Source organism: Mytilus edulis, chromosome 9 (assembly GCF_963676685.1).
Source record: "Mytilus edulis chromosome 9, xbMytEdul2.2, whole genome shotgun sequence".
Taxonomy (NCBI): domain Eukaryota; kingdom Metazoa; phylum Mollusca; class Bivalvia; order Mytilida; family Mytilidae; genus Mytilus; species Mytilus edulis.
The window spans coordinates 74,271,970-74,281,838 of NC_092352.1; the positions used below are offsets into that span (position 1 = coordinate 74,271,970).

Consider the following 9,869-nt stretch of genomic DNA (forward strand, 5'->3'; position numbering starts at 1 on the left):
CAAACTGTAAAACCAGGTTTAATCTACCATTTTCTACATAAGTAAATGCGTGAACAACATGGATGGACATACAGACTTGACGTTACTGCATTGTTGTGTGACATCATTGCATATTATGTTCTGATATCACATCATTGGATTGATTATTTACGGGAAAACGTTCCAAATGCGTCTGATATTTACATAACTCTTTAATTTCAAGTAGCCATATATATTACATGTTCCGTACATTCATTTAAGTTTATGTACGTCTTTGTAGGACCAAATAAATTAAATAGTTTGAACTGTGGATTCGTTATTCGTTGAATACCAATTTTTGTCGATGATATGGGTTATGGTAAACCACGAATTGAAATGTTTAACGAAATAAAAATTCCCGTTAGGTTTGTAAATACACTTGAAATCAAGTAGTCATGCAAATACAAATTTTCCTCACTACACGAAATTTGGTACTTACGAATATAAATATATCCGCAGTAAATGAAATATTCTCGGTATCCTGTATACTAGCCAAACACTGTCAATCCCTATTAAGGGCTAAGAATTTCGTCAGTGCAATAATGCATGCATTTTGTTTTTGATTGAAATGCTGTTTGCAAATATTTTCTTTTTTCATACATTCAGATGTTGTCAATACTTTAATCGATTAAGTTTAGATTTAATACTTTTTAATGACTTTTAGCATGTTTAGTGTTGCTATTGCCGCCAAGTGTCCCACGTCTGATATTATTTATTAATTTCGATTTTTATTGGGAAGGTCTCATTATTGTCCTTATAGCTTTAGGAAAGAAAACATTTGTTTATCAAAACAATTATTTTCGTTTAATCGTTGAAAAATGGATACAGCAAAGTGATTGTTAGAATAATCCAAAACACAAATAAATATGTCATTCAATACAATTTAATGAATACTTAATAGAAGTTATTTACCTTTTAAAGTACTTCAGAACCTTCCGCCTACCTATTCACCATCTGTTTCATGACAAAATTAATTTTTTTTGCAAAAGTCGTGCTTGGATCTTTTTAATGATTTTTATTTGAAAATAAGTTGTAAAAGAAAAGAAAGAATGTTTATTTACTACAGCTCTTTTCGAAGTTCCTAATACCAAAGCAATGGGTAGCAACGTAGTTGTATTGATATTAATTTTGTTCGTTCTGATCGGAGCATTTGGTAAGTAATACAGACATTTGTTATAGAATTAAAACATTCAACAATACCAATTTTACAATAAATTCCTCATGTCGTAACTACAATACCCTTCCCTTTTCACGAATGTGACTTACCGAATTAGAATATTTATCGGATTTATAATAACATAAGCAACACGACGGGTGCCACATGTGGAGCAGGATATGTTAACCCTTCCGGAGCACATAAGATCATCCCCAGTTTTTATTGGGGTTCCTGTTGTTTAGTCTTTTGTTTTCTATGTTGTGTCTTCTGTACTTTTATTTGTCTGTTTGTCTTTTTATTTTTTAATCATGGCCGTTGTCAGTTTATTTTCAATCTAGGAGTTTGACTGTCCCTTTTGTATCTTTTGCCTCTCTTTTACTGTACTAGATGAAATATTGACAATTAGTAATAGTATTGTCTATTCAGGACAAATTATTTAAAGTCCGAAACTTGTACAAACTCCGAAAAGCTGATGTTACCAAAAAAGGAACAAACGTTAACCCGCGTAATAAACCAAAGGTATGCATTAGGGAGACATTTTCCTTAATTTAAAATAACTTTGATATTGTTAATATAAAAATACAAGTATGTTAATACCAGTACTGAAGTACATGTACATGTACTTAATTACTCTCAGAATGGTGATACCCTTGAGAATAAACAGCTCACCGCAGAGGTTTCGACCTAGTGGAAGTAAAAACATTAAAAACAAGCTTTCTTTTGGAATTAATCTGATCATATCTCGGGTTTTGTTTTCGATCTATAAATATCCTTCTTACACCACGGCCGATTGCCAAGAAGTTTTAAAGATAACATGCGCAAAACATAAACAAAAATAATATTCAACAATTTCATTTTTATGATTTCAGCTAACACTTCAAGACATTCCTCATACTCAAAGTCAGAATATCCTGGATCCAAAAATTACCGTATGTTATCTTTTATTTTTGATTCTACAGACTATAGGTATTCAACCGCTAATTAGGCACCGGTAAAAAGCAGATACAAGAAAGTAGTACATATTTAGCACAAAGCAGTTCCGACGTGTAACTTTAAAATTCTAGTATGTACAATTTTATGTAATGTTTGTATCAAATGAAAGCTTGGTGACTGGTGATCATTGTACTACAGATTTTGACTAATTTTGTTTAAATAAAAGTATTGCATGAAATTAAAAAAATGGAATATATTTTGCCTGTTTGTCAGATCATAAGTACCCGTTTTGATACATCTGAAGTTCCGGTAACCAGTTTTTTCGTATATGCCATTAGAGGTACGTTTTTTTTTCAGTACAAGACACCATAAAGTGTTGATTAGACAGTAATGACTCTAATTTTATTTGAACTTAAAACAAAAGAGCTTTGTCTGCTTGAAATTGGGGAATTTAACATAGAGAGCAATGGGACCATGCATTAATGGTTTACTCCTAATAGATAGTTTTAGACAGACCCAATTTCAGTAAGAAACGATTATCTCTGCCTCATCGTTGGAGGTCATGGGTCACACATTTTTCATAATTCAGTTTAATTCAACTAGATTAAAAACAAAATATTTTCCGTGTAACACTAATTTGTGCAAACCTTACAATTAGATAACGATCTATTCATGCTATTTGGGATTTATGTTTAGATTTTCGGAGACAAACACGAATATCCACCAGGTTGTTTTTAAGATCAACTGTCATCACTTTTCAATTATGATATTTTGTAATGTAAATCCCTATCAAAGAGTAATTAGTGATAATGTCTTTCCTCATATGAAGGTGATAGTGATTATATTCTCTTTTCTTCGAATTTTATGTAAGTTATATGTAATGTTTAGGTAAGAGTTAATAGGCGTCTCTTTTAATATAAAAATAAGTTCGAATGATCACTTTTCCTTTGAATGTCAGTTACGTTGTGGTTTTTTTTTTCGTTTGTTTTAGTTTTTGTTTTCCTTTTCTACTTATTTAGTATGTTGATTTTTTTTATATATATCTACTATTGATAACTGATATGCCAATTTTTCTTCCATTTTCTGATTGTCTGGATGTTAAAGACAATTGACCAATCACATACTTTATTAAATATCTAAATAACCTAAATTGTTTACAGTATGATAATAGCATTAAACTTACGTGAATTCCACATTTTCCGAATTTGTTCTTTGCGGGCTGATATGAAATATTTATCACATGCTTCTAGCTATTATCACATGCCTTTCCGTAACGTTATTACATGGTATTCCGACGTTACAGAAGCTACAAGACAATTTCTGGAAAATGCACCTCAATGTTATATTAAAATCCATACATTAAATGCAGTTTCCACCTTAATTTATATCGTAACTGTACACATGTGGACCTTACCAAACGTTTTGTTTGTGTTTTTATCGTCTATATCAAAATATATTATACTGATGTTTATCCCTCTGTTGAGGCATATGCTGAGAAAGCTTTCATATCGGATGTTTGATATTTTGCGTCCGACGTCCGCAAACTTTATCTACTTGAGAACTACTTGAAAGGATCAATATATCAAACTTTTATTTTTCTGCATATTGATGCTTGGGATGCTAATACATATAAAAATATGAAAAATGCAACGTTATAATCTGATACAATTGATTCATAATATTACACATGAAATTAAGATAGTACTATTGTCATAAATGAGTTAATAATACGAATTTTTTAAAATTTGGAGGTTAAAAAATGTAAGTGTAAAACATGTTTTGATCTTTACTTTTCAGGAAATACTGAATTTCCTTGTAGATTTCCATGTCCATGGAGAAATAAAACTTTTACCCTCTATGCCATTAATAGTCTTAGGCCACTACTAAATTGGACTGTTGATGCTTCTGGAAAATCAGGTGCCTTCTCAAATGGAAATGTAATAGAATGTTATCAAATAACTGATAGATTTCTTATATTCAGGTAGTTTGAAAAAATAATGTTTAGAATGTTACATATTTTTATGACAATAACTGTATAATATACATAGGCCACAGCGTACCATAACGCCTGACCGAATTGTTCATATTTCTCGCGAGAAACGGGAAAAGAAACAAAGAAAACATTTCTGTTGTGTCTATCAATACGCAAATGGACACATTATGGTTGTGGATGTCCTAGAAGATAAACAAAAAGATACTCAAAAAGAACATGAACAAAAATTGAGGAGCTTACTATTGAAAATACTCGCAAAATGAAAAGCAAAAACTATTTAAGATTTTGTTGATAACTCACTTTCTATGTGTTTGCCTTTGTGTTTAATATCTAGCGCTCGTCGTATTTTTATTTTACAATGGTAAAATTGTGTTAAAATCTTTAACGAGTAAAACTCGTTTTCCTCTCTCTTCCTTTAAAAAAAAAGTTATTAAATCCGATTTTTTCTAAGGCACTGATGATATACAAAATTCTAAAAGTGAGAATAATGAATTAAAACTTTCGTTAAACATTCGTAATTTAATTTTTATATGTTTTATGTGAATGATTTTGTTTCGACTTTGAATGCATGTTTTGGCTGCGTAGCCACATGTTATTCGTTGATTTTCTGCGTTAATATTTTTTTGCAACACTGAACATGTTGCATAAAGTTTATTTCATTTACACCAGGCAAGTTGGCACTGATATGTTTGTTTGTACGTCAGTTTTCTATGATGGGAGTAAAGATCCGGTTATATTCAGTATGAACGATGGTGGTATGTTTCCACAAAAGTATTCTTATATATATACAACAATAGAAGTTTAACAATAAAGTACTAGTAGGTTACAATTACTGAAAGTGTATTGAGCAAAATATACGAACAGTTCATGAATCAAAAGAAACAGATAACTGCTAACCAAATAAAAAAGTAAAAAAGAGCCAAAAAATTGAAAAGAAAACGAAGACAAAAACTATGATCATCATTCGACATTTTACCCAATGATATAAACGAAATACGAAAAACGAAAAAGACAAGGACAGACTATATGACACGAATGACCTAAAAAATTAAAACTACAGAACAAGAACTGTCAAAAACAGAATGTGATGTCATGAAATCCGGAAGTGTCAGTAGTACCTGCTACCCAAGTGACACTTGATCAGTTACACAAGTTCAGTAAATTCCAAACAGTTTATTTTTTGAAATAATTATTTGTTTCTGGTGTATTTGTAATCCATCTAGGAATCTTCTTGTTATCTAGAAATGTCTCCGTATCTAAATAGAAAGCAAACTATACAGACAGTCCTTCTGGTTAAAAAAAAAGTAAAATGTGATAAAAAAAAATTAACGATTGTTCATATAGATATAACTACTAGGTAAATGTGTTAAAACATCATCGACGTCTTTATTTTATATTTAGATGATCTCGTGGTAGAGAATAAAATGGGTAAATTCACCGATATATGTGAAGTTTGTAGTAATCCAAAACCTGTGAATATAGTTTTTGTTGGTACGTATTACATTTATATGGACAGTTATCTTCGATTTATAAACACTCAGACAAAGGGTATATGTTAAAATGAAATCAAAAAGGTTAATATTCAATAAAAAAAATATGGATCAAGATTACTTCCCCTTCTAGAGCACCTGAGATCATCACATGATAGGATTGCTCTGTCCTTAGTTTTCGATGTTGAGTTTTTTGTACTGTTGTTTATCTGTTGGTTTGTGCTTTAGCCATAATGATGTCACATGTGTCAGTTTATTTTCGACTAATGAGTTTGGTTGTCCCTTTGGTATTTTTCAACTTTTCTCTACTATCAGATATTAGTTTTCTTTTTTTTCAGTCTGCATTTTGCATGTTCAATTTAGAAAAGACAAATTATTTGTTTTACACACTGCAAACGAATTCATATTCTGTTTCAATACACCACAATCTTGTCACCTCTTTTAGGTTAAAATTTAAGCAACCTTATGAGATTGACTGTTCTGTTTTGTTTGGACGGAGGACGATGTTAGAATGACTTCTTTGTGTGGGTCTGGTGGTGTTTACAGAGTAGAGAATAATACACATGATGTGCAGAGTAAAGAGCCGAATTATAACAAAAATAGATAAAAACAAATGCAATACAAAACAAAGCAAAGAAAGAATACAGAATTGAAAAAAAAACTTTGTGATCCTGCTCGACAGATATATTGTTTAGTTAAAGCAATGAAGTTACCTTGCATTGTTTCTTTATAACGTTCTTTTCAGAATCTGGGACACCTCGTAAGTACCAAACATTTTTATTTTATTCACATACTTAGTTGCAAATAAGTCGTCTGTACATGTGTATTTAAATGTTAAGCATGTTCTTTTCGGGCCAGATGCACATATTTAAATATGTACAAATGTAGATTTTTTCTGTCTTTACAATTATGCTACCTTGCATACACTGTCTATAAGTAAAAAGAAAACAATCATATCATTTTAAGTCATTTAAGAAACTAATTGAAATCTATGATACCCTCTTGATGTTTCCCCTAATTTTCTATAAACGCAATACAAACACTTATATGCCAAAGGAGTAGGTTCAGTAAGACCCCTTTTTGGCCCCAAAATATAGCAGTTTTAGAAAATAGTGAAAATGTAATCGTTTAGATATTTATTGAAAAGTAGAATGCTTCTGCTGCATAAATATGGGCTGTTTTTGACAATACAATGCACATATATCGGGTACTAGCATCATTAAGTCATTCTAAATTACTGAAATCTTCACAATTGTAGCATTTTAGTTAAATTTTAGACGGTTTCCGTCTTAAATGAAAGTGGTCGCATTCGTGTTCATTCATAATATTGAAATGTAAGTTGTATTTGATGATAGTACATAATATATATAAAGGTGGAGGATGAACATGGATGCGGCCACTTTCATTTTTGACAAAAACCATCTGAAAAGTGACGATTTTTGGCATATTTGATAGATTTTTCATATTTAAGCTTAAATCGGAGCGTTTTTAATGACTTAATAAGTTAAAATCTTTCACATTAACTACTTGAATTAATTGAAATAGCCATTTAAGTGTTTAGAAAGTGTCTAAAATCTTTCGTTAGATGAACTTGAAAATTGAGGCCGAAATCGACCCTTACCGGACCTACTCCTTTGTCTTTTTGGTGGTTCAGCTTGACTATGACTTACATAGGGAAAAGACAATGGGGTTAGTGTTTAAAACATTTCTGATAGTTTAAGCATCTTATTTTGCCTTTTATACTCATTTCTAGAACCACTTTGAAGAATTATGATACAATAAAACAATGCTTATTATAAAAATCCTCATTTTTGTACAATAATTGTTCATTTACTATATAAACATTGAGTATTATGCCTGCAATTATTTGCACCTGTCCTAAGTCATGAATATGATGTTCAGTAGTTGTCGTTTGTTGATGTAGTTCATAAGTGTTTCTCGGTTTTTATATAGATTAGACTGCTGGTTTTTCCATTTAATTTGTTTCATACTAGTCATTTTTCGAACCCTTTATAGCTTGCTGTTCGGTGTGAGCCAAAGCTCCGTGTTAAAGACCATTCTTGACCTATAATGGTTTTCTTTTATAAATTGTAACATGGATGGAGAGTCTCATTGGCACTCATGAACATGAAATATGTCTTCAGTATGATTTGTTTCAATCCGTTAGCAATTATTGATAAGATTTATAATTTAAAATTCCTAATTATTTACCAACATACATTTAAATTGGTTTATATCATCATACTCACATTTGTATTTGTTTATATTGTCTTAAAAAAATGTTTATATACCCACATTTCTAAGTATGAAAATATTTACATGCCCACTTTTTGTTTTTGTTTTGATAAGTTTAAATAGAAATAACAGTAAATTATATAAACATGATAAAAGGAAATAAAGATAAAGATGAATCATGTATGTTGGTCAGGATTTTTAAAGCTTGTCAGGTTGTCAAGTAAATTTTAGATACAATTCAAAATGTTCAGCAAGCCATACTGCGAAAATAAAAAATGGCTTCAAGACAGTATTCAAATGTCGGGTATTTGTCAAGAAATTTTAAGACCATATTAAGAATGTAGAAAATTTGTCAAGTTAGATTTCAAACAAAATTAATGTAACATGCATAACTCCGAAATTGTAATGAAAAATTAAGACTCAAGTCATACTTTTGGAAAATGACGAGTAACTGTTCATTCAAATTGAGACAATTTTTGCCCTTTTCAGACTTATGGACATTTTTCTTTGTTGTGATGTTATGCTATTGTTTCAGAAAAAGGGAGAAGGTTTGGATCCATTAAAACGTTTAATCCCGCTGCAAATGTTTGCACCTGTCCTAAGTCAGGAATCTGATGTACAGTAGTTGTCGTTTGTTTATGTAATATATACGTGTTTCTCGTTTCTCGTTTTGTTTAAATAGATTAGACCGTTGGTTTTCCCGTTTGAATGGTTTTACACTAGTAATTTTGGGGCCCTTTATAGCTTGTTGTTCGGTGTGAGCCAAGGCTCCGTGTTGAAGGCCGTACTTTAACCTATAATGGTTTACTTTTTAAATTGTTATTTGTATGGAGAGTTGTCTCATTGGCACTCACACCACATCTTCCTATATCTATATGTAGTGTGTTGAACAACACGACAGTTATAACGGATGGAGCAGCGTCTGATAACCTTTAGGAACACATGTAATAACATGGTAAAATTCGTGTTGCTCAGTCGTCCGTTTTCCTTATAGTAAATTGTAAACTGTTGTCTGCTTTATGGTCGGGTTGTTGTCTCTTTGACACATTCCTCTTTTCCATTCTATTCTATTTTATTTGTTTTTTAATTTTCGTCATTTACAGATTGTTTAGGCCTTGTTCATGTTAGTAATATCTGCCTAAATATCTGACTGGTAATCTATTATATTGTACCTCTGCCATCTTTTTTTTTTATATCTTACTGTTTTCTTTTAGCACCTAATGGTGCCTCAGTAGACTGTAATTTACCACGTGACTGTGAATGCTGTCAGAACTGTACAGCATGCGCTGTGTGCGACATTAAAGCCAATATTCCAAAGGCATGCAATGGAAGACCTAGACAACTATATCAAACAGAAAATAACAATAAAAAAACATGGATGCGACGTTACGCAAGACCTCAGAGAATTAGAAAGATGTATGGGTTATATAGCAAGAAACGGGAATAAAGTTATTGAAATAACATTAAATCTATCAAAATAAAAATGTTTGTTTTATTTCATTTGCAAGTTTCTCATTAACTCAGTAGATTTCATTAAGGATGCACCTTTTTATCGTACTTAATTTACTAGCGTATATAGTAAAAAGGTGATCGTATATGCTTGCTACATACTGTAATTCTTTTAAGGTTAGTGTTCAAATTATCTCAAACGCCAGTAACTTACATTTAAAAACAAATGAACACTGATAAACTTTTCAATTATATTCAGTATGATATAGTCATAGTCATGATAGTTCTTTGGTACTTTACTATTTGTAAACATATCTTTTCTACCTCAGGCATAGATTACCTTAGCTGGATTTGGCAAAACTTTAAGGAATTTTGTCCTCAATGCTCTTCAACTTCGTACTTTATTTGACCCTTTTAACTTTTTTGGATTCGAACGTCACTGATGAGTCTTTTGTAGACGAAACGCGCGTTTTGCGTATATTCAAAATATAGTCCTGGTATCTATGATGAGTTTATTGTATTGCTTGTTGTACGCCAAGAGTTAGGAAAATATCCAATTTTGTGTTAGACAAAGAGAGAGATATAATATCATTAA

At 31.1% G+C, this 9,869-nt stretch overlaps 1 protein-coding gene across 1 annotated transcript; it reads left to right on the forward strand.

Moving 5' to 3' along the window:
* Window positions 1-1,012: 1,012 nt before the first annotated feature.
* LOC139489023 (uncharacterized) lies at window positions 1,013-9,309 on the forward strand. The gene is made up of 7 exons (XM_071275063.1): window positions 1,013-1,171; window positions 2,044-2,103; window positions 3,905-4,088; window positions 4,770-4,855; window positions 5,502-5,591; window positions 6,336-6,350; window positions 9,040-9,309. Exons 1-7 carry the CDS (start codon window positions 1,114-1,116, stop codon window positions 9,270-9,272), a joined length of 726 nt encoding a protein of 241 aa, XP_071131164.1. The 5' UTR covers window positions 1,013-1,113; the 3' UTR covers window positions 9,273-9,309.
* Window positions 9,310-9,869: the final 560 nt, after the last annotated feature.

Bases quoted from the DNA above. Each gene is read 5' to 3' on its own strand.
- LOC139489023 (XM_071275063.1), top strand. From the start codon at position 1,114: ATGGGTAGCAACGTAGTTGTATTGATATTAATTTTGTTCGTTCTGATC. The intron at 2,104-3,904 runs GTATGTTATCTT...TTTACTTTTCAG, and splicing joins TCCTGGATCCAAAAATTACC to GAAATACTGAATTTCCTTGT. The intron at 4,089-4,769 runs GTAGTTTGAAAA...CATTTACACCAG, and splicing joins GATAGATTTCTTATATTCAG to GCAAGTTGGCACTGATATGT.